Source organism: Phyllostomus hastatus, unplaced genomic scaffold (assembly GCF_019186645.2).
Source record: "Phyllostomus hastatus isolate PE091 unplaced genomic scaffold, TTU_PhHast_1.1 phas_contig_196, whole genome shotgun sequence".
NCBI classification, from domain to species: domain Eukaryota; kingdom Metazoa; phylum Chordata; class Mammalia; order Chiroptera; family Phyllostomidae; genus Phyllostomus; species Phyllostomus hastatus.
This window is the reverse complement of record NW_025333709.1, coordinates 21,573,902-21,599,664: the sequence shown is the minus strand read 5'-3', so window position 1 is coordinate 21,599,664 and position 25,763 is coordinate 21,573,902. Positions and strand designations below refer to the sequence as shown.

At 37.8% G+C, this 25,763-nt stretch overlaps 1 protein-coding gene across 8 annotated transcripts in view; it reads left to right on the top strand.

Moving 5' to 3' along the window:
* ARAP2 (ArfGAP with RhoGAP domain, ankyrin repeat and PH domain 2) overlaps positions 1-25,763 on the top strand; it is a 159,893-nt gene that overhangs the window by 97,426 nt on the left and 36,704 nt on the right. For 7 of the 8 annotated variants that reach the window (XM_045834426.1, XM_045834420.1, XM_045834424.1 and 4 more), the window contains 6 exons: positions 4,816-4,979; positions 10,673-10,885; positions 16,015-16,120; positions 19,493-19,640; positions 21,107-21,175; positions 23,729-23,803. In XM_045834426.1, coding sequence (XP_045690382.1) covers positions 4,816-4,979; positions 10,673-10,885; positions 16,015-16,120; positions 19,493-19,640; positions 21,107-21,175; positions 23,729-23,803 — 775 coding nt within the window. The remainder of the gene's footprint in view (positions 1-4,815; positions 4,980-10,672; positions 10,886-16,014; positions 16,121-19,492; positions 19,641-21,106; positions 21,176-23,728; positions 23,804-25,763) is intronic. The other variant, XM_045834427.1, reaches the window with a different exon arrangement.

Here is a 25,763-nt window from a genome sequence, read left to right as displayed (position 1 = left end):
AGTATTTAATTAGTGGCCTGGGTCAGACAGGCAAATGATGCCGGCACTTCCTAAAGGAAGACAGCACAGTGCTGACACTCGGTTTGGCACTCCCAACGTCTTAGCATATGCGGAAGGTGAGTAGTGGTGTGAAAAAGCTGCGAGTCAAGTGAGAGGAACTGACCTGGAAATGGGAAAGAGAGTGGACTTAGCAACAAATCCAGTGGCTTGTAAATATTATAAATATTTTCAAAGATGTAAGGGAAAACACAAACATAGCAAGAAAAAAAATGGATGACTAAAAGAAGAACCACCTGGATCTTACAAAGCTAAAGAACACAGTATCTGAAAATTTTTTACTGGATTGGTTTAATATAAGAGTAGACTGTAGATAAGAAACAGTGATTTTGAAGGCATGACAAAAGGAAAGACCAAAACTTAAGCACAGATAGAAAAGACTAAATAAAATCACCAGAGTCTCAGTGACCTGTGGGACAATATCAGGCAGTTTCAGTATAATTAGAATCCAAAAATGAGAGGAGAAAAAGATCAATTAAAAACAATCTTTGAATTTGATTAAACTGTAAACCCACATGTACTAAAATCAACCATACCTCAAGCATGATAAAGCAAACCATGTCCAGACATATCATAGTCAAGTTCCAAAAACCCAGTGTGAAGATAAACAAAAAAAGTCCCAGAGGAACACACGTTAAATATAGAGGACAAAGATGAGAATGTCTTGTTAGAAACAATGTACAACAGAAGATGATATGGTGAAATCTTTTTAAATGCTGGCAAAAGTAAAAAAGGAAAGGAAAAAACACCTCAAAACAAAATAACCAGACCAGCGGCTGTTAATCTAAAATACTCAGTTCGACAAAAATATCTCCCAGAAATGAAAGGTAAATGAAGTATTCATGGGCCAAAAGTATTTGTGGGTTGACTTATACTAAAGATTTGGTGTTTTTATTTTTGTATAACTGCTTAGGATATTTGTGGAGTCTGTTATTTGCTTTTTAGTTGTATTTAAAATATTATATAAGTGAATTTATGTTTATACAAATTTATTGGTTTTATTATTCATGAAGATGCTTCTGGTTCTTGTCAAGTAGACTAGGCTTAAACATGACAGACTACACTTTGTAGTAACTATATTGCAGTTTTGAGAAAATTGTTTTTATTAGTCCTGGGAGTTGGTTTCTGGGTCTTCTTGAACTGTCTTGATTCATTGTAGGATACTGGGATGTTTCCTTATATGGCTTTGAAGTGCCCTTTATGTAAATGCTTGACAAATGGATGATAAGAACAATTCTCTCTAGAAGTAGACTTCTTCAAAATAACTTCTCAGATTTCAAAGATGTAAATGAATGTTTCTTTGGAATTCTCATCCAGAAATGTGAACTGGTCGTTTGGTAACCCTTGAAATCAAGCACTTCACCAGCATCAGTGTTGAAAGTATCTTTTGATGCTTTGTTAAGTGTGCGCAGAGTTTAGATCAGCATCAGAGAGGAAAGATGTTGAACTGCTGCCGTTCAGTGTCAAATTCAATGTTCTCGGAGTTTAGGGAAACATCAGAGACGAAAGTTGTTGAACTGATGCCATTCAATGTCAAATTCAATGTGCACAGGGTTTAGGTAAACATCAGAGAGGAAAGTTGTTGAACTGATGCTGTTCAGTGTCAGACATCTACTGAACTAGATAATGTATTTTAGGATTCGGTTCTTGACAGGTTGACTCCGAAGTTAACTTGTGGTGCGTTCTACCCCACACTAGTTCACAAGGAGACAGCTCAACTTGTCTATGTGGGATTTCTTCTGACCAAGGAAGTTTGATATGTGAAACATTCATAGTCAGTGGCAGAATTATACTGGTATTGTGGGAGGGCCATTGCATTTTGGATTTCTTTCACTATTTGCTGAAATGCTCACTGTAGTACTTTGTTTAAAAGCAAACAGTTTCAAATATTTTTTTTATTTATTAATTTTTAGAGAGAGGGGAAAGGAGGGAGAAAGAAAGGGAGAGAAACATCAATATGTGGTTGCCTCTCATGTGCCCCCTACTGAAGACCTGGCCCATAACCCAGGCATGTGCCCTGACTGGGAATTGAACCTGACACCCTTTGGTTCACAGGCTGGCTCTCAATCCACTGAGCCACACCACTCAGGGCAAAACAGTTTCAAATATTTTATATCAAATTTAGAGCTTAATCATTAGGTTAAAAAAACAACAACTAAGACTCAAAGTTAAAATCCCCTCTCTACCTAAATCCCCTCTCTACTCCTGAATTTAGCAAGAGATAATTTTGGTTAGGTCTAGCAGTGTGTAGGGGCTTGATATTTCTCAAGGAAATTACCTGAGTTACACAGTTTCATTTAGACAGATGTTCCCAGCAATAGAGTGCTTTTGAGCTCAAGATGATGCCAGGTAAATAAAAGGCTAAAGCATGCCAAGACTATGAGAGTGGCAGAATTCTTCAAAAAGAAAATCACAAAACCTGGAGGTTAGGGCTGCTGTAGTGATGTTGGAAAATAAAAACCATAGGTAAAGATGCCAGAAAGCAAGAGATGAAGATGACAGACATTAACGAAGGATTGGTGGTTACAGCAAGTTCAGAAGACTATGTGAGAGTGGTGAGGTGCCGGTAACTTTGTCTTCTTAGGGGCACATTTCAAGAAAAGGAACCAGAGGGGAAAATGCCACTTATTTTCTTTTTAAATTGAGTCAGAATTATCAGGAGTGTGAAAGATTACATTCCTCCTCAAAACCAACAAGAAACCACAGCAGCCCAGCATTTATGCAGCTCATTCTTCTCCTCCGTTGAATCCACAGTAGCCCTCTCAGTGTGAAACTGAGATTAAATACTTTTACTTTGGTATGTTTATAAACATAAATTTACTGCAGTATAAATAAAAATTGATTTGAAACACCAGCTTCACTATATTTAGTGATAAGACTTCACAGTTATTATGTACCTAGTGAATGTCAGGCACCGTACTCATGACTAAAGACGCTGAAATGCTTTCCCTTGCTCACTTGCGTGACATTTGGAGTCTGACAGCTGAAACAGTCTCAGCCCTGGCTGGCTGGCTCAGTTGACTAGAGCGTTGTTCCCATACACCAAGGCTGCAGATTTGATACCAGGGTGGGGCACATACAAGAATCAACCAATGAATGCATACATAAGTGGAACAACAAATTTATGTTTCTCTTTCTCTCTTCCTCCCCCCTTCCCCCTTCTCTCTCACCAATCAATAAATAAAATATTCTCAAACATAGCATAGGTGGCATAATGGAGGACAGAAGGACTCACGGGGATTAAGAAGGGACCTGTTACACACTAAGCACAGCAGGGACACAGGTGTAGAGTGTCAGGCAGGGTCATCTGGAGTACACCTGGGGGAGGATTTGGAGTTGCCAGCCAAAGAGCAGGAAATATTCAGTTTGTGCCATAAAGATAAGGAGACATAATTTGTTTAATGTGGCCTGAGCAGAGGGGACGGCAAAGTTGAAGGGGAAGGATGGCCAGATCGTGAAGACCTTTTCATCTGGAGAACTCCAGAGCTAAAGAAGAACAGTGGTCAAGAAGTGATGTCTTTAGCTTTGTGTTTTGGAAGGATCATTCTGGCATCCCCAAAGAGGAGGAGGGGTTAGAGGGGCGGGGGATCGGGAAAGGGAAAGGCATTCTACGCGGAGGGGTTTTACAGACTTCAGGGAGCAATAAGGACCTGAAGTAAGTTGGTGCTGGAACAAAGAGGAGGCAAAACGAGTAAGTCAGGGACCTGGCACCAACCGCAATTTGTGACTGAATTCATGGGGCAGTGATGAGGTGAGGGGTGGGGGAGGCTAATTTATAATTAATCCTAAATTTTTGGTGGGATAAGGGAAAAACCATAGAACCAGTTTGGTAGGAGGAGGCAGAAAGCTTTGAGATGCTTGTGGCACATTGCGGTGAAGGTGTCCAAAAATTAATATAACTTAATATTATGGTTTATTACTTAGTTATTCGTATTACATAAATACAGTGCCAAGATAGGTGTTTTTATTATCCTCATTTTGCCAGTGATGAGGCAACTTCTCCCAAAGAGGGCTGGAAACTTCTCCCAGGTCACAGAGGAAGTAAGTGCAGAGCTAAAATTTGAGTTTTGGAAGTGATCTAGTCACCCACTATCTTAGCTGTTTCATGCTTTTGCTTTTTGATTACATGGAGATCTGGTTTGTAAGACAAAATCACATTTAGGAGATGGGGATTTGGGAGTGACTAATTTACAGAGGTTTGGGGGTGCCAAACCGCTGGCCTGGAGGACACGCCCCCAGAGAGGCCTTGGAGTTCATGTGAGTTCACTGAGGTTCCACCTTCATTTTCAGAAGATTGGGTGAGCTTGGGAAAGAAAGACAGGAAGAAAGGCCAGAAAGACTTGTGCTAAAAAGCCAAATTAGGTGAAATTTCTCTCTTTTTCTCTCTCTCATATAAGAAATGAAATCATCAGTAGTTCTGAAATTTTGAAAAGTACAGCCACATAAATCCAGTAGAAATCACTGGTGATTCTTACCAGAACAGTTTCAGTTCATGTACTCAGACAGAGAATAATGGGCCGAGGTGTGAAAGGAGGTGAGACCCCAAAGGCAGAGAACTTCCTTTACTCTGGGGAGAGAGGTGACTGCCTGCGCAGGGTAAAGAGCGTTTTGAGTGGAAGCTGATGGCGGATGGAGGGTTTTGCCTCTCATGGATGAGACAAGATCACAAGTGTATGGATTTAGGGATCATTGTCTAGAAGTAAGAATTCTTTTTTTTTAAGGCAAAATTATAATTTGAAATGCTTTTGAACTTTACAGGACATTATACATCCATGGGCACACCAAGTTGGATTTCACAGTCTGGCATACTGCAATTGAAAAAGCAGCAGGTACAGATGGTAATGCTTTACAAGATCAGCAGCTCAGCAAAAACGACGTTCCCATTATCGTGAACAGCTGTATAGCATTTGTTACACAGTATGGTAAGGATCACATTGGTTTTATTCAACCCCCGGAACTCATAGTATCATTCTCACTGTTTTTAAGTGGTACCTCCATTGGAGGTGCCATTCGGTCATTGGACCGAATTAGAGCCTTTTATATTTGTAGTCACTTCAAAAAATAAAAAAATTAAAACGTAGTCACTAAATGCGATTCCTTCTCCCAGTAAAGCTCATTTAAATTATAGAACTTTTGCCATTTTCTTCTTCCTTTACGTGCATAAAAATTTAAATAACAGATTGGAAGGATCTACATGTAAAATGTATATAAAAATAGGTTAAAGACTACTTTGCAGATGTCACAGCCTACAGTAAGGTCTAGGGGAATGCAGTGTGCTGCCTCAGCGTGGCTTCAGAAGTGGTGAACTGTGGGGCAGTATGTACAGGAATTTACTTTTTGCAGCAGGTACACAAGTGTGTATGTGTTTATTTTACTTACCATGCTGTTGGTCTGTTTATATTAAGAGTCATGGTTATTGATTGTAATATAGTAGACATAATTGTACCTTTTTTTGAAAAGTGTGCAGATAAAAAAAAATTTGAGACCCATGGTCCAGCTTCATTTTAATATTCTTTTAATATTTTTTTAAAGATTTTATTCATTTATTTTAAGACATAGGGGAAAGGAGGGAGAAAGAGGAAGAGAAACATCAGAGTGTGGTTGCCTCTCGCACACCCCCACTGGGGACCTGGCCTGAAACCCAGGCATGTGCCCTGACTGGAAATCAAACCAGTGACCCTTTGGTTCACAGGCCAGCACTCAATCCACTGAGCCACACCAGCCAGGGCTCATTTTAATATTCTATTGGTAGTGTCTTAGATATGCCTGAAAAGTACAAAAGGATGCTTTTATTCTTCATGCTTATTTTCAACTTACTATAAATTCTTCTATTTCCTTCTTTCTGTTACAGATTTCTTTTTCCTTTTTTTTTTTTTTTAGATTTTATTTATTTATTTTTAGAGAGGGAAGGGAGGGAGATAGAGAGAGAGAGAAACATCAATGTGCGGTTGCTGGGGGTTATGGCCTGCAACCCAGGCATGTACCCTGGCTGGGAATCAAACCTGGGACACTTTGGTTCCCAGCCCGCACTCAATCCACTGAGCTACGCCAGCCAGGGTTACAGATTTCTTTAATACTTTAGAAGGTAGACATTTCTTACCTATATTTTTCATATAAAAGTGTTTCTACCTTTTATTCTGTAGATAAACACCACCGAATTAGGTTACAAATATAGAGATTGGTACTTTGGAAGGGGCAGTAGTGTTTTTGTTTTCCTAAAATTAAATTAGAAATGTGTTTGGGTGATTTTAATTTGGAAACAAAATATTATCGGTGAAACATTGTGATTCACTGCAGTAAAACATTGTGTTATTAGCTTGTTACCCATTTATTGAGTGTCTGTTGTGTGCCAGCCACTGATCTCGGCACTGGTAACACAGCAGGGCAAGTAGAGAGTTGAAGCCAAGTCTGTGAATCACATGTTTCTGCATGGGAACTGACAATAAACTGATATGTAAGAAAATACCAGAAATAACAAAGGCTATAAAGAAAAATTTTGGAAGTTCATAATACATGTATATTAATTTGTTTTCTTCTAAGAAGAGTGATATTTTAAGTACTTCTACTTATTTAAGTATATAACTATAGTTGTAACCCCAGTATAGTTATCAATGATATTCAGATTTATTGTGTTAAATTATATATCTCCTGTAAATAAGTATTTAATCCCATTATGTGGGTATCACTCTGTGAGGTTTCTTCCCATGATAGTATGTTGATGTATCTCTTAGCAGCCCTACTCATCTGTTCATTTGAAAATGGGAGAGAAAAAAGGTTATCCTCTTCATTTCCTTAGTTCGTCAGTATTAGTGCACTTGCATTTTGCATGTAGGAATGAATTGCACACATTATGTTTTAGAAAGAGCATAACCTCATTGGGAGTTTTCACATCATGTTAGTGTCGTAATGGCATAGAGTCTTTCTTTTTTTTTTTTTTTTTAAGATTTTATTTATTTATTTTTGGGGGAGGGAAAGAAGGGGGAGAGGGAGAGGGAGAGGGAGAGGCAGAGAGAGAGAGAGAGAAACATCAGTGTGCAGTTGCTGGGGGTTATGGCCTGCAACCCAGGAATCTACCCTAGCTGGGAATCGAACCTGGGACACTTTGGTTCCCAACCCGCACTCAATCCACTGAGCTACGCCAGCCAGGGCTTAGAGTCTTTCTTAAGCTGAAAAAATGATTAAAATAACTTGAGTAGCTCCAGTGTAGACAAATAATTTTCTCTAGGGAAATCAGAACTTACTTTGTGATGTTTATTTGAATTTAAAATCATTAAGCGTTAGATTGTTTTCAACTAAATTTCATACAGTATATCCATGTTTTAATCTAACACAAGGTACATTAACTTGCATGTTAAAGTAATAAAGCCAATGAAAGACTTTTTACTTTTTAAATGTTTTTTTTTTTTTAATGAGCAGAACATGGGGAAAACTGCAGTCTTATTAGAAAATGCAGTGATTATAGGATGCAGTTGGTCATCTCAGAGCTTTTAAGGTCACACTTATTTTGAACCACCTGACCTTTGGGTTAAAATTTGATGGCCAGTTTTTTTGTGTGTTTATTATGTTAATGTTTGAACTTGAATGAGTTCACAGTATAATTTTTAGAATTTTAATTTTAACTTATTATTTTTTAAGATAATTTAGAAAATATTTTATTTATTTATTTATTTATTTATAGAGAGGAGAAGGGGAGGAGAAAGGGAGAGATAAATCAATATGTGGTTGTCCTTTGCACACCCTCTACTGGGAACCTGGCCCGCAACCCAGGCATGTGCCCTGATTGGGAATTGAACCAGTGACCTTTTGGTTTGCAGGCTGGTACTCAATCCACTGAGCCACACCAGCCAGGGCAGAATTTTAGTTTTTAAAATGAGTTACAGTAGTTAGTTCATGGGGGGAATTAATTTTTTTAAACAAAATTATGTTCAAATTCAAATTCAGTTAACTTATTTGATTACCAGCTATTAGAAATTCATTCAACTAGGAACATAGTACCTCAGAAACTTCGTCACGATTATTTTTTTTAGAATTTGCTTATTCTTGCATTAAGTAGTCATTTATTGAATACCTACTGAGTTCTTCTAGGCACTATGTAACTGCTATTTACAGCGAATAAGCATACCCTTGCCTTCTAGGACTTCACAGATTTGTAGATCAAAGACAAACAAGTGGATAGATAGTTACATCCCAAGTGTACAAAATTCTGTGGTACAGAGGTTCTGGGGTTGGTACAGGCTTCCATGTGTGTTAGGGTAATTCTCACCCAGAGTAGGCATGGAGGGCTTCATGGGTGTGGCAGTGCCTACCATGAGTCTTGAGAGAAAAGAGGAGCTAGTTAGAAGGAACAGGAGGAAGCTGTGTGTGCCCATGTGTAGAGTCATGAGGGGCATTGTCTGTTCAGGGAACTTTGTGTAGTTACATGAGCCCAGAACTTAGTGTGGAAAGAAGGGATAGACAAAAGAGGCAGGATTGAGTAGGGAAAATTCAAGTAGGTTCTACTTATCACAGTTAAATCTTCAAACCTGCCTTGCAGGCAGTGAGAGGGCAGGATGCAGATTTTTCGGCACATCGGTAACACCGGTGGACCTGTGTCTCAGGTCACACCGTCATCATTGTTGAGACAGACTGGATGGTGCACGAGAATAGGGGCAGGGAGTTGTAAAAGCAAGGAGGCACTGAGTGCACAGAATAACAGCCCGTAGGGTGCAGGAAAGGGGGAGTTTGAGAGTGAGGTGATGATGGAAAAATCTGGGCAACATAGTAATTTTTTTAATGCAGTACATGAGAAGGAAAGGTGCTAACTTGGAAAAGACTGGGGAGAAGGCAGTGCCGTGTATTGAGATACAGGAAGGAGACAAAGAGCATGTTGAGATTGGGAGGTGAAGTAGTGAACGGGGTAGAGGAATTCATTTCTTGGAGGTTATTTGATTTGTCTACATGTATAAGTATGATATTTGTTATGTGTATATGGTATATGTTTATTAAAATGTATTTATATGTGCTTGAAATCTGGATAGGAAGTGTTGGGTTGGCCAAAAAGGTCGTGTTCATTTAGTTTTTCCCATAGTAAGGCTCTAGTAGTGCTTAATTGTCTTTAACTTCATTTGGAACAATTTTGTTAGATTATATTTGTGACAGCTGTCATATCAGCGTGCACTAAAAAAACTATCAAAATTGGAGAACTTTGTGCAGTCATTTTAATATTGGAGGTAGAAGATACATACCATTTTTTGTGTGTTATGCTTTTGTATTGCAAGAAAGATAAAAATGCCACTGAAACACACGCAAAAAAGATTTCTGCAGTTTATTGAGAAGATGCTGTGATTGATCGAACATGTCAAAAGTGGTTTGCAAAGTTTCTTGGTACTATTGACATTGTGGCCAAATAATTCTTTGCTGTGGGGCTGTCTTAGCATTGGAAGATATTTAATGGCACCCTTGGCCTCTACCCACTAGAAACCAATAGTGGGAGATAGCCAACACACTCAGAGTATCCAGGTCAGTCAAGTTACTGGTGAAAAGGAAAAATGAGTCTTTATTGAAAAAAAAAAATTAACACACTTTTTGGCCAACCTAATATTTGTAAGCAGTTGTTGAGGTGGGGTGGGTTTACCCAGAGAATATTGTGGGGGAGTGGGGAGTGAGGAGAATTGAGGTTAGATTCTTGGAATCACCGGTATATACTAGACGAGCAAAAGAAATAGAAGACTGGCAGAATATCCATAGAGGAAGGTGGGGGATGGGTATGACATCATGATGCCATGAAAACCATGAGATTAAAATAACTTGAATGGGGACTCATGTGGAGTGTCAAACACTGAAGAGGATTCTCATTAGATTAAAACCGAATAGCATCTAGAAAATAGTAGTCATTGATATTCTTGAGGAAGGTTGTCCTAATAGAGTGGGGATTAGGCATAAAATGTGTGGTAAAAGAATTAACAGGGATGTGAGATGGCAGGAACAACAAATACAGGAAACTGGGCTTAGTTTTGGGAGGAAGAGAAACAGGAGACTGGGGAGGAGCAAGGGAGGATTTTTGTTTTTGTGTCATCGATTTTGTTGCCATCCTCATCATCGCTCCTGCTTATCCTAACCACTACTATTTCTCTCATTTTATATGAGCACTTGATGAATCAATAACTTTGTAAAAAAAAAAAAAGGAGATGCACCTCTATCTAGAAGAAGGTGAAGGTGGGAACAGACAGACGTTAATACAGAAATACGAGGGCAGAGGGCCAAGGAAATGTATGCGAGAGAGCCTCACTTTTGTCAGGGAAACTGGAGGCCAGTTTGTATTCCAGGGGCCTAAGTGGAGATAGGGCAGTTGTGATAAAAGGACAATTGAAAGAGATACTGGGAAGGACTGGGGGAAGGGCTGACCAGGGTCTTGCTAAAAGCTGAGAACGGAATATTTCATCAGGTTTACACTGTGAATACTACAATTAGGGGGGCAGGCCTTTTCCCCTCATACATGTTTATTACATCAGCGCTTAGATAATAATCTTGTCTTGCTCATCATGCCAGTGCAGACATTTGTTCAATTTTAAAGATACCAAAGTGGATTTTGATTTTAGATTTTTTTTCATGTAACCTTTTTTTTTTTTAAACAAAGGTTTAGGGTGCAAATACATCTATCAAAAGAATGGTGATTCTTTGCGTGTTTGTGAACTCCTGGAAAGCTTCAAAAAAGATGCAAGAAGCTTCAAATTGAGGGCTGGAAAACACCAGCTGGAAGATGTGACGGGCGTGTTGAAGAGGTTTCTGGCTGACATTGACGATGCGCTGCTTACTAAGGAGCTCTACCCATACTGGATCTCTGCTTTAGGTAATACACGTAGTGTAGACTGCCGTGAATGCTTGCCTTGAAATTGGATAATTAGGTTTTTAAGACTCTTCTTTGATAATCTGAAAATGTAATTGAAGGGGAAAATATACACATGGTTCAGAAGAGAAATTGCGTAAATATCAATTGTTATTTATATCTACCTAAAAAGAAATTTAGAGTAATACTTGCTAAGCAGTGTTTTATATACTTAGCTTTCAGTGGCTATCTTAGTTCTTATTCAGTTGGAACTTAGGAAGTATGATAGTCAAGTCCACGTGTGCTACTAATTTCTCATTAAGATTAAAATAAAAGGTTTACTACAAGATCAGTCCTATAAGATTTCCTACATGGCTCTATTTGCTTTCCTCCATCATTCATTCTTCCTGTTGGGAGTATGTAATGACAAGTTTTTACTCTTTATTTCCTCTAGAGTGTGTTTAATGAATATTTAAGGAATGACCCTAGAAGAGTAGTTTATTAAATGACTGATTTGGCCAAAATGACTTTAGTAAACCTGTGTTTATATCCTTAATTTAAAACAACTCCTTTTGACTTCTGGCCAAGGTCAAGGCATAGGTAGATACATTGCACATTTTCACACAACCAAAAGAAGGACATCAACAAATTTAAAAACAAAAAATGGCCAGAGTTGCCAAAAAATCGAACTGTTTAGAAGTGTGACAACCAAGGAGTTAAAGAAGAAATATTCATCCAGACCAGCAGGAGGAGCAGGGAAGGGCAGCCAGGGCAGAGAGGACTCATGGTGAGGTGGCAGCTGGAGGACTGGGGCAGGTGAGGTGGTGGCTGGTAGACTGGTGGTCCCACATTTGCATGTGGATAAACTGGAAGGAACAACTGGGGAGCGAGACCGAGCACGCAACCCAAGGTTCTAGTGTGGGGAAATAAAGGCTCAAACCTCTGGCTGAAAAAAAACCTGTGGGGGTTGCCACGGCAGAAGAAACTCCCAGCCTTACAGGAGAGTTCCTTGGAAAGACCCACAGAGTCTTAGAACTGCACAAGCCCACCCACCCAGGAATCAGCACCAGAAGGGACCAATTTGCTTGTGGGTAGCAGGGGCAGTGACTGAAAGCTGGCTGAGAGCTGAGCAAGAGGCATTGTTCTCTCTCGGACCCCTCCCCGACATGCAGCACCACAACGCAGCCATGTGGGTTGCTTCTCCCTGGTGAACACCTAAGGCTCTGCCCCTTATATCATTACAGCTGTGCTGAGACAAAAAAAAAAATGGCCCTAAAGAAAGAACAGATCAAAGTGCCAAAAATAGAACTAAACGACAAAGAGATAGCCAACCTATCAGATGCAGAGTTCAAAACACTGGTAATCAGGATGTTCACAGAAATGATTGAGTATGGTTGCAAAATGGAGGAAAAAATGAAGGCTATGCAAAGTGAAATGAAGAGAAATGTACAGGGAACCAACAGTAAAGGTGAAGGAAATCAGGACTCAAGTTAACGATTTGGAGCAGAAGGAAAAAATAAACATTCAACTGGAACAGAATGACGAAATAAGAATTCAGGAAATTGAGGAGAGGCTTAGGAATCTCCAAGACAACTTTCAACATTCTAATATCTGAATCATGGCAGTGCCAGAAGAAGAGGAAGAGCAAAAAATGGAAAACTTATTTGAAAACATAATGAAAGAGCATTTCCCTACGCTGGCAAAGGAAATAGACTTCTAGGAAGTCCAGGAAGCACAGAGAGTCCCAAAGAAGTTGGATCCAAGGAAGCAAACACCAAGGCACATCATAATTATATTACCCAAGATTAAAAATAAGGAGAGAATCTTAAAAGCAACAAGAGAAAAGGAGACAGTTACCTACAAAGGAGTTCCCTTAAGACTATCAGCTGATTCTTAAAAGAAACTTTGCAGGCAAGAAGGGGTGGAAAGAAATATTCAAAGTCCTGAAAGGCAAGGACCTACATCCAAGATGACTCTATCCAACAAAGCTATCATTTGGAATGGAAGGGCAGATAAAATGCTTCCCAGATAAGGTCAAGTTAAAGGACTTCATCATCACCAAGCCGTTATTATATGAAATGTTAAAGGGATTTATCTAAAGAAAGAAGATCAAAAACTATGAACGGTAAAATGACAATAAACTCACAATTATCGATAACTGAACCTAAAAAGGAAACAGAAACTAAGCAAACAACTAGAACAGGAACAGAATCACAGAAATGGAGATCACATAGAAGGTTATCAGTGGGGAGGTGTAGGGGGGAGAACAGGGGAAAAGTTACAGAGAATAAGAAGCATGAATGGTAGGTATAAAACAGACAGGGAGAGGTTAAGAACAGTATAGGAAATGTAGAAACCAAACAACTTATATGTATGACCCATGGACATGAACTAAGGGCTAGGGGGCAGAATGTGGGTGGGAGGGGTAGTGCAGGGCAGAGGGGAATAAAGGGGCAAAAATGGGACAACTGTAATAGTATAATCAATAAAATATATTTTAAAAAAGAAATCTCAAATGTTTTCCATGTATTTCCAGTGCTTTCAATGTGATGATTTTTTAGTCTCTATTTTCTTCAGTTTTTATTTTTTATTATGCAATTATGCCATAATTTACTAATGTATTTCTTTCTTGCACATGTGATCTATTTTAAGTGGTTTTTTTTGGGGGGGGTAAGGAACGATATTAACATTTGACAATATTCCTCTGTTGAAAAATGGTATTTTCCTTTGAAAAACTTGTTTATCTAAAATAGAAATATGATATTTGAAGGGATTAATTTTGAAATCATGTCACAAAACATCCACAATTTGAACAATTATCCTAAGAATGTCCCTTATTAGTAAGTGCCAGCCAGAAGAAAGTAGTATTTTTATTAACATAAAGCTTTTCACTATTTACCTTATTCAGAAATCTTCTATTTGCTTCCTGATTTTCCTCAAATAACAGTAAGAGTTGATTGTATAATTTTCCGGGATATAAGATATGGAATTAGATGATACGACTCTTTAAGCACTTGCCACCCTCATTTTTGTTTTAAAAAGATTTCATTGGAATTTATGAAGTTACAGTATCTATTTTATAAAGGCTTACAGTTTGTCTTAACATTAGCCATCAAAAATCTGTGACAAATACGCTTTTGCTAAAATTCCCAGTTCAATGACAGAGATGTCTTGAACATCGTTCTGTGAGGAGCGGGAGGTTGGGAAGTGGCAGTGTGTGTTAAAGAGCAATGTATTCACCTGTCCCTTGGACCTGAATTCTCTGGGAATTGACTTGGGGAAGGCTTTGAATACTGAGTCAAATGGCCTTACAGCCCTTTGCTTTTAAATCCAGCACAGCTCTCACCCTGACCTTTCGGAAGAGCCCTGTGTTAGGTCTGACAGGGCTAGGCCAGGACTCTCCTGGTGACCTCACAGGAGAGGTCTCTCCAGCCCTGTGCATCCAATACGAAGAGGGCCTCACAGTGACAAAGCACCTGTTTATATGATAGACGTTCTCTTCTGAGAACACTGTTAAATTGTCTTATGACTGTGGCCAGTTGAATAGTTCATTATATTTTCTGCGTGACCTGAAGTGTATCTTATGCTTTACTTTTTATTTGCTTAAGCTTTATTTTGAAAATGTCATGGACTGTGTTTTTATATGCTTGTGAAAATAGGCTGTAGGAGCATGACTTGTTTTAAGTGTAGTAGTAATTACTTTTTATTGAATAGATACAGTCACTTCTACAGTTAGAAACTGCATGACATGAGGGTAAATATTTGGATTACGCAAAGGGTAATAGTTAATTCTTCATTCATTTGCAATATAATCTCTGAATGTAATTCGGGCATTTGCCCTTCTTGCTTTTAGAGAGCCACTCATCTTCTAGCGCAGATGTGTCAATATGACATTGTTCACTTTTATGGATCTCTGTTCAGGCTAGCTCTGTAAAAAAGGGCTATTAGTTGCAGTTTTGAATAGGAGTGTATTTCAAAAATGTGTCACAGTGTTTCTTACTTCCCCAAGGATCCTAATGCCCTTTGTATGTGACCTTGTACTTTTAAAGAATCATTAACGTGCTGCTGGCTTTTTGGAATAGAATAGGTAGGGCTAAACGGAAAATGAAAAAGTCTTGTTTCCAAAAGTAGTTGGGGATTGAGAGAAAATGTACAGGGTTGGGCAAAAGTAGGTTTACGGTTACATTGTGACATTCTTTAAGTTAATAAAGCAGTTGTAATAATCATAACCTGCATGCATTTTTTCCATACGGACAACTGGAAGCCTGCTTTTGCCAACCCCTATATAAGTGCAATCCCCTTGAGTTACAAAGTCAGCAGAAGTTATTTATTTGAAGAAAGGTCTTTTATTTCCTCTGTGAATTAGTCGGTTAGACCAAACCACCACAACACTTCTCCTGGGAACTAGAATGCGAGAGGTTCCTGTGTCTCGTTTCTCCAAGTATTTGACTTCCTGGGGTTAGGAGAGTAGAAGGTCATTCTTTCTTGACCTCTTCTCTGTGACTAGCCAAGTTCTGCCCACGACTAAGGCGGAGGGTTCATTCTCCTCCAAGTCCATTTCGTAGTCATCAGGGCCTGCACATGACTTCTCTTGTCCCCTTTCCTGCTCCAGAGTTGAAGATGCCAGGGCTGGTGCAGCTTCCTCTGTATGCGTCTGCTGGGTGATGCACAGTCCATAGCACAGTCCCTAGCCCACAGTTCATAGCTGTACTTTGGGGAAGACTTTCATGATTTCACAAAGGGAAAAGGAACAGAAATGTCATTTTCAAATACAAATAATGAACTCCTTCCATAGCCAGAATTAAAGTACTTTTGGCTTATCTCTTCAATTTCCCCTCCACTTTGAGTTATTAATTGAATATTCCTATTAGGTGAAATTCTATGGTCCATGAAGTAGAAGATAAAATACAACCCCGGGCTTTGAAAGTGCTTATTTTTAATTTTGAAGTATAAGAACTATAGCATGTAGCCATGGAATGTTTATGTAAATATTTTTCTAGAATTACAGAAGTTTGAATATTTTTCTGTTGAAACTTGATTGTATCACTCGGTAAAATACGACTGTGAATATTGTTTTATAATAGTGTTAAAAGGTCAATTTGTAATGCAGATGATTATTTTCAGCCTAAAGTTGTTTTTTTTTTAACCTCTAGATACCCAGGATGACAAGGAAAGAATTAAAAAATATGGAACATTTATACGTAGTCTTTCAGGGGTCAACCGAGCAACACTGGCAGCTATAATCGAACACCTTTACAGGTGGGTGGACTCAGGAATTTTCTAGTTTATTTCAAACATGACGCTCGATAAGTCATTATATCCTGCATTTAAAGTATTGTGGTTAACCTTCTACCTGTGACCACAGCTCTTTCACTCTATCTTAAGAGTGGTTTCAAAATGAAATTCCCATTCAACTGTCACTTTGGTGTCTCTTTCTGTAATTACGATGCATTTTAAATAAATAGCATCGTAATTACAGAGCATAAAAACTAGAGAGTGTCTTAAATGAGTTGAAAGTAATCATGTATAGCATCCGGAAGTACATAAGCAAGAATTTGAAAACTCATTTAAAAGGGAAGTTGGAGAAGGGAACAAAGTGCAGTGGCCAGACTTCTTTGGCAGGCGTCAGTCTGTGAGCCTGGCATTGTCTCATGACGGGCTCTACATAGGCTCTCATTTCCTCATTATCAATTTATATCTAACCCGATTCTAATTAGTGCTGGCGTCAGCCTGTTGATCAAATGAGGAGATTTTAAAAGTCAAAAACATTTTCCTTGTCAAGGCATGTAGTCCTCTGCATTGGGGAGGGTAGGAGGAATATCACGGTAGCTTGAGAAATGATACCTGAAGGGTGAAGATGTTTGAGAATGATCTTTTACATTAAAACCAAAGGTTTGTTTTGCTATCAGAGAAAATTATCTCAAAGATGTTATTAAGTGCAAATCTCCCTGAAGAAATAGATTGTTGTAGCTCCCTGCATGGGTGTAAAACTCCCTTAAATAAATTTCGAAGAAGCTGAATTCTGCTCAAAGTTCTTCATTTGGAGTTTGTATTCAGAAATCCTCCATAATTTATCTTTTCTTTTCATTTTTTTCTAGCCACCACTCCCCATGCATATAAACTCCATTACTATAAAACTTATTTTCATATTGCACCACATAAATACACTGTACAGTCTATATGGTCCTATCTCAAAGCCTATGAGACATTGGGACAGATTTTTTTCCTTCAAAAATTGTAATAGTGACCAGGCTGCTACAATTTATTAACATTTTAAACATTGAGTTACACATAATTATTCTTATTATTCTTAATTCAGATTTGAATTTGAGATAAGTGCCTTCCCACCTTTCCTCCCTCCCTTCTTTTCTTCAACTAACATATATATTTAGCTTCTGTGTTGTGTACAAGACAGTGCCTATTCAGAGTCCATGTGAACAGAAATCTTTGGTAATCATACATAAATTACAAAAATAGTCTTAAGTCTGCAGGTCCCCAACTCAGCACTAGGGAGCCTGGGATGGCACAGTGAACACTCAGGGTGCAGTGGGGCACTTTATGTTTTTTAAGGAAGCGCAGCATCATTGAGATGGATTTTTAATACATAGACACTTAGCACGAGAAATGAACTTTTAGAGGAGGGATTGAGTCCTTCATTGTGTGTGGAGGTCCAGGGGATGCTTCAGATTTAAACAGACATGTGCAGTTCAGGGCATGAAATAATGACAAGTGTTAAAAAAGAGCCAAGGATACCTTCTAGGAAATGGGTGTGCTAGGAGACGAGCTGGTCTGCAGTTGTGTGGCAGGAAGCTGTGAAAGGCCCTGTCAATCGTGCAGAAACATTTGGATTTTGTTGCTTTAAGTGATAGGGAGTGACTGATTAAATCTGTTTCAGGATAATAACCACTGTAGCGGGATGGGTCGGGAAGAGGTTGGAACAGAGGTGGAGAATCTGATTAGGAAACAGTTTCCTTGGGCTTCTGATGCAGCCCCGAGTGAGAAGAGGCTGAGCAGCTGAGTAAGGAACACTGGGGAGTGCTAACCTGTGGGGGCTGAGGGGTAAGGGGAGAAAAGGAAAATACTGTATACATTGTACGTACTTTAGGCACAAATGAAGGCAGCTGTAGAGAATAAAGAGAAAGAGTACCAAAGGAAAATGCTTTTGCAGAGGGAAGTCTCAAGCAGGTGAGAATGTTTGATAGTATCGTCGAAAGTTTGAGGTCAGTTTGGATAAGGTCAAGTTGATTTAGCATTTAATTCCATCTTTGCCCTAGAAGAAAAATGATTACTTCCTCCATGACTAACATTCCCTTATAAGATTCCATTCACCAGATATTTATTATGAACTACAGTGTGATTAAAGCAAGTCTCCAACTGTGAGATGCTTTGGTTCTAGGAACAGAGTCAGACATGCAGATAAATTTTCCAGGCGTTCACAGCACAGTGTGATGAGTACAGAAGTGGTTTTGAGAGGGGTGTCCACAGTTATTATATTCTTCTCTATCAACTTGTAATTCCTTGTGCATCTTGTAAATCAATAGAACGAATGCACTTACTCCATCTCTGCTATGCAATTTGGCATTTTATTGTTTCTTATATATATTGCTGTCATGTTTACTCACTTTTTCTTATACCTAATAGAATCTCTATTCTTGCAGAAAGTGTACCTACCTTAACCTTGCTTTATTCTTTTGGTGGAGCTGGTCTCCCTTGTTTAGTATGTGTCCTGAAAATTGGCAAATATGATTAGGCAATTAAGGGTCTGCAATGTATACAGCCAGTGTCAAATAGAGAGCATTAGTAGATACTTCCATGTATATCATTTAATGTTCTCATCTCATGCATTTTTATCAACATAAATTTTCTTTCATTATGGTGATGGCCGTAGTTTTTTTTTTTAATTTTAATCTCTTTGAACTTCCTTTTGTGACTATGTTAAATGCTCTTTATAAGACTCAAGAATAGTCTACTGACTGGGAGAATTGATTTGTCTGTTTATTTGTTTGTTATAAGAAGCAATTCTTAGTTATATTCCAGAAAAGTATAGTCATATTTTTAAATTGTGCTTACTTTTTGAGAGCTAATGTTCTATTTTAAATAAACATACCAACATAGCGGCCAGGTATTTTCTCACTTGATAATGCAGTTTCTGGAACATTCAGCCCAGCTCTGGAATTTGGAGCTCTCCAGTGTGTGCCTCCCGATTCCCCTTTCTTGCCTTGTTTCTTACTTACCTGTCACCCCCTTTCTCCCTTTCACTTATGCTTCAGTCCTACAGGTCACAGCTCAGTCCCAAAGGTATTCTGCAAGCATACCTTTATGCCATAGCCATAGGCTGGCCCATTATCTGGAAGTATTTGGATACAGTGTGTTCCTGTAAATCAGCACTCAAGGACTGCTTTGTAACTTGTAGTAATATCATTAACAGTAGTAGTCTTTTCTTATGTGCTGAACTACACTGTTAGCTACTTGGAGGAAAGAACTGTGTGTTTATCTTTAAATCACCACTGCACCTTTTATATCTGAGACCTTCAATATATGTTAAAAATGATAAATGTATGTTATGACTTAGAGTCCTATGAAATTTTCAAATAAAAGTGTGTTGTAACAAGCTATGCTCTTCTTTAACAGGGTTCAGAAATGCTCAGAAATCAATCACATGAACGCCCATAATTTGGCCTTGGTCTTTTCGTCCTATTTGTTTCAAACTAGGGGACAAACTAGTGAAGAAGTGAATGTAATCGAGGATCTCATTAATAATTATGTTGAAATATTTGAGGTAAATATTTTATATCTTGTTCTTGTTAAAATACTATTGTTAGTTTGCAAACAAAAATACATATTTTATGATGTTTTTTATTCAGATCTTTATGAATATTTTAAAATACAGGATAGTTATATTTTATCTTTGCTTTTTTAGATATAACAAGCATTGTAAATCTGGCTGGCTTTAAAGGTTTTTTACCATCTGGTGTCTGTTGGACAGAATATTTCTATTTATAGTGTTTTTATGTATTTGTCTCCTCAGTATGTGTACTTAGAGGTGTGAAATTATGAATTTACAAATTCAGTAATAAATGCCAAACTGTTAAATTCTGCATTTGAAAGCATTTTCCTGTTTTCTTTTCATTGTGTACTGAATGGGAAAAAAATGAAAATTCTGAAATATGATTCTGTGTTTTTTTACTAAGTCATCTGTGTTCTAATTACTTAGCTTTACAATTTGCTATTTTTATGAAGTTAATATTTTCATGTTTCATCAAAAAACTGTTAGAATAAGGATGGCTTCTTGGTTCAAAGAAGTAAAAATAGAGGATTAAGGCCAGGGTTTGAAAATGTAGGAGATGCAGGGGTACAGATCAGTGGTCCAGCTCCACCATCCTTTCTGGCATTTCAGTTTTGTTATTTAACGTTTTTCAGCATTCCCTTCAGTGGTGTTTTACCAGATGACTTGTTTTCCAGTGCTATAGACACACTAGATGAAATCAAATGAGTTAATGTTACTAGGTTAGTATTTCTAAGTTCTTACATTTTTATAATAGCTGATCACAAGATTCCTTAGCACAGGGAAGGAACTGTATCTGTAAAATAAAATAACCATGGTTTGTATCTTAATGTAGATACATTCCTACTTGATGTAGGAATGGACACCAGAGTTGTCGGATTCTCTTTGCTCTGTGGTCTCCTTTTTATCTCTTTCTGTATGGGTTCACTGTTTTTGATCAACAGCAGCTTCTATGCAATACTTCTAATGCTGAGAAATGAAAGAAGTAGTAAAAAATAATGTGTGGCTTTGCATGCTCTCTTTATTTTTTATATTTGTACTATTTCATTAATAAAAAAAAGATTGTCTTCATAGTTTTGTTAAATCCAACTTTAAAAGGAAACTTCATGAGCACTTAATAAATATTTTAGTTTTAGAAAAGAGTCTTGTCTCTCAACCTAGCCAGACTCTACAAGCCAGTCATCTGCCCCTTTGCTTACTAAGCTGCCTTGGCAGAGGGGCTTCTGTGGCTTGAAGCTGTGGCCTGAAGTGCTGTCGTCATTAAGTGTTCTGACCTTTATGAAGCTGTGTTTCGTTGGCTTTAGTTCTGCCCCAGCTGTGTGGGACTACACTGGTTAAGATGGCCATTTTCTCATTTATTGTTACTTATTGGTCTTTAAAGTCCTGAGGAAACTTATGTGAGGATGAGTACCATCACTCCATGTATTTTATTAGAATGTCCCAAATTATATTTTAAACAGGTTAAAGAAGACCAAGTCAAACAAATGGACATAGAAAATAGCTTTATTACCAAGTGGAAAGACACTCAAGTGAGTAGTAATAGTTAGATCTTCAAAGAATTTCAAATTTTTTTCAAAAAAGCCACAAAACACACAAAAAACTTCCATCGTAAGTAAAGCCATTTGTTGTGTTTATTTTCAAGTCTCTGTTTGAAGCATAGTAAAATTAATGGGCAGAGGGACCCGACATAAAATCATTGTATACTCCTGCAGCATGATGCATATATGCAAAATGCTGAAGTTCATTCATGTAAATTTTTCAAAATATAGAAGGAAAAATCAGTGTTAATCTTATCAAAATATCCTTTATAAAATCAGTTTTTATTTATAAAAGCACTATTGAAAATGCCAGTGGATTTCACAGGAAGCTTTTAAAGCCAAAAATTCTGGAGTAAATTGAAAATTCAGGCTCCCCAGTGATTCCATCCATTAAGATTTTGAGTGTATAAATTACTTCTTAAGTGCTTTTGCTTTGCCTGGTCTTGGAGGATTGCATTAGTAATAATGTTTCTATGCGGTCTTTGTAACATATGCTAATTTATGTCTTAAGTTGACTTTTCTAGAGCTTCTCTTGCCTTCTTCAGTAGTATTGGATCTGTGCCTTCAGGTTGTACTATACAGCTGAATATGTCTCCATGCTTGATGACTATTCATTAGACTTGCTTAAAATTGATCTTAAATCTTCTGGTAACTGGGAATTGTAGTGTATTCAGGGTTCCAGGGTAAGGAATAGAAGTGGGTCAAATATATTCTGTTTATTAGATGCACTCAGAATGAGGCAAATGCTTCCTTATTAGTCAAACCCTAAACTCTCCTCATTCCTGAAAGATCCACTCCTAGTTAGAGAAGCCATCCAGCTATTGTTCTGTAGGAAGGAGACGAGGAAAGGCTTTTAATCTAGAGCCTTGATCCCCGAGTACCAGTCCTGGAAACTAATTTCCTGAAGAAGCATTTCCTTCATTTTGACCCAAAGTAATTAATGCAGCCTCCAGGGGAGCTAGCTGTAAGACTAAAAAAAATCTGGCTCATTAATAGTTAGTTCTCTCAGATTCTTGCTTTTGGGGGGAGAGTTTCATTCATGAAAGAAGAGATAGTGTGAGCCCAGCGGATAATTGTTGATGGCATCATCTATTCTGTTTTACATAAATCATGAGGACCATTCTGCATTTTTATCTTTTATATTCATACTACAATAAAGAAATGAGTCTTGAATGCTTTCTAATGAAGAATAAGTAAAAATAAGGAAAGAATTATCCCTAAAATAGAATAATTGGAAAGGGAAGTAGACGTGTTGAGAAAAATCTGTCCTTTTGCTTGAGAGTTTCTCCGTCCCTCCCGCTGTCCTCTGGAGTCCTCCGACAGTCCCTCCCACCCCGCTCTGAACTGCTCAGCTACGCTTGTTTCCCGCTGCACTCTGTAAGTCCGTGATGTTTGCTGGTTTAATTTTTAAAGATGTATCCTTCCTGGAGAATTGTTTATGCAAACACACTGGAAAGTAAAAATGTCAACTGTATTTTTTCTTCCCTAGTATTTTCGTATAGCATCGAAAGTGAGAAAGGAAAATTGGAAACACGTTTTTCCAAGCTTTTCTAAGACGACAGTGCTGGAATAATTAAGAACTCTTCTTCAAAGTACATTTTTAATGTTTTCTCCACGATTTGACTCATTAGGCTTTACTCTGAGGCGAATTTAACTTCAGAATGATTCTTTCCCTATTAAAAATTGGTTGATGGATGCTATTTCTAAGTGGTTACACAACTTCACGGAATTTAAAGAAAAAGCTACTCAAAATATTTTTTCATAGATTCATTTGGTTCTTTGTTAATGTTTTCCACATTATATTGTCAACTTCTACATAACGTTATCTTATGCTTTTTATTTTCTGGCTTGTATCTTCTTCACTTAGTATGTCTTCTCAGGTGTAATAGTGACCTAAAATAGCACTAATGCTTGGCTAAAGATAATCAAAAACTTATCTTTATTATCTGCCTTATTTTATCACTTCACCTTCACTTTTTCTTGCTAAGTATTCTTTCTCTGTAGTACAACTCTGACCTAATTTATCCTCAGATTCAATTTTTAGACACATTTTCTCTGAAGATTTGGCAGGACCTATTTTCCCTTTTAATTGTTGGTATCAAGCCTATACTATAGCTTAGAGAAGAATTATATATGGAATTCTTCTCTATATTACATGTATTACATATAGAGAAGAATTAATCAGTTGCATTCCTTATTTTGTATAAGAACATCTGTTGCTATAGCATGCATACTTTTATCTAGCCAGATTCATTATTTCTGTAAGAGTATAAGGGTATTTGAGGACTCTAAACTCTTTAGTAAGAGACTAAAAAGCCTCACTGTGACGGGTATTGCTGAATGTAACATGTGTGTAGATTCCTTGCCCTTAATCCCCCATGTCTGGTAAATGGGTGTCACCGCGCTGGTAATGGGGAGATTGGCTGATTTCATTATTATAAAATATTTAGAACTCGGACTAGGACTTTCTCCCTGTCTTAAGTGTCATAGGTGTGTTCTTGCAACATGCTTATATTTGCTGCCTTTGCATCTGCCCTTTTCTAGGTTTCCCAGGCTGGAGATTTGTTAATTGAAGTGTATGTAGAAAGGAAGGAACCGGACTGCAGTAATATAATCCGGGTGAGTCCTAACGATGGCTGTAAAGAGCACCCTTGGGAATTGCAAGTGTTAGCATTAATTTACATGTTTTGAATTTTTCATCATTTCTTACAGCTTATTTTACATGTCCAGTTCAAACCATGAAGACAGGAGTGACTTTTCAAACAAATATCCTCTGGGGATTCCATGTTTTTAGTCATTTGGAAAGAGCACATCTCATGTGCTTTTAGGTTAAGGCTAGGATTTTCTGTCGATAGGTTCTAGAAAACAACCTCAGCTTAAATTTGTGGTCATTCCATTCTTAGGTTCTCATTTTGAGGCCAGTTATTAACTCTGTTCGAGCCTGTATCTTCTCACCTGTAAAGTGAGGGAAAATGATAGTTTTTACATCATAGCATTGATCTGAGCACTCAGGAAGAGAATGCATGTAAAACACTTAGCAAGTGGCTCAGCACATAAGTGTGTAATAACTATTGTATTAATATTATGGTTATCATTAATCTGCCACCCTTGTGTCATAGACTTGAGCTTCTAGTCTACCAATTTACTTGAATATTTGATAGCTTTTCTTTCCTAAGACTATTAATAATTTTTGTGAATTAAAAGAATCCGTGTCATGCTACCATATTTGGTACTTCATCTGCCTTAGAGAGAGTGACATGGTATCTCAAATTCCTGCTGAGTAGGAGTGTGGCCTCTGTGCGAGGAATAGGCATTCTGCCATGTTGCAGGAGAAGGTCATCTTTAGCTTCTTACCATTTTTAAAGTTCAGGATTAAACAGTCTTAACATTATGTATTTGTGTATTTTAGTTTTGCTAAACCTGTATTGTAATTGTTAGTTCATGTATTTTTAATAATTATGTATTCTGACTACGTAGCACTGATTGCCTTAGAACATGGAGCCGAACCTCGATCATAGGCATTGGTCTGGCAACCCCTTGTCCACATTGTGTTTCTCGTGCTGGTCCTGTGATGGTGACCACGGGACTGGAGGGATGAGCACAGCTCGAATGTCAGAGTTGGTGTTCACAGCACATGACTTAACTCTGCCTACACCTACCCCGTTAGTTGCTCAGCTTGATTTTATCTTATTACTAAAGAAACCATAACAAATTATTACACATGAGCAAAGTTTTTATTGTTAAGTACGGTTTTAGACAAAGGACTGTCTAGTTTTACCTTTAAAAATCTCTTTAAAAACATTGAAAAATTATACAAAAATAATACGTAAACATTCGCTCAGTGCTTAAGGCTTTGCAAAAATCTTTAGTTACATTTATTTCAGCTGTAACTAAACCCACGGAGGCAGGTAGAGCAGGTAGTGCCCCAGGTTTATAAGAATAGAAACTAGGAGTTGAAAAACCATTAAGGCCAGAACTCAAACCTGGGTCATCATATTCCAAACCTGATATTCATCCTACTGATTTATGTATTCTTTAGAATAATGATTTCCAAAGTGTCCTTCGTGGAGCTCCAGGTGTCCTGAGAAAGACTGTGGGCTCTTCCTTGGATGAGGAGTGGAGTTCCAGTCTTCTTTCCTATGTCAGTCTGGGGCTCACTCTTTGCTGACTATTGTACAAATTTGGTTTCTCGGTAATTTATTATTTTAAGAAAAGGCTATACTTAAAATATGTTAAAGACATTCAGATGAACAGCCTCATTGAAATGAAACATCTATTGCTGTTCCTCCTGCTTAAAGTTCTCTACTTTCCCCAATACTATATTTTTTTCTTTCAAGCTTATACTTTATTGGGCTTTTCTAAATGGTAAACAGTGGGTTTCATGTCTCATTAATGTATTCCAAAGAAAGTAGTGGATTCTACGAAGTTCAAAAGATGGACTATATAAGTATAAGGGATGAAAAATATACTGATATTATTTATATATGTGCAATATAATTAATAATGGACAAGAAGAATGGAAGTGAGCACATTTTTTTTACTAAGAAATTGAAACAATAGATGCATACTTCTGCTGAAA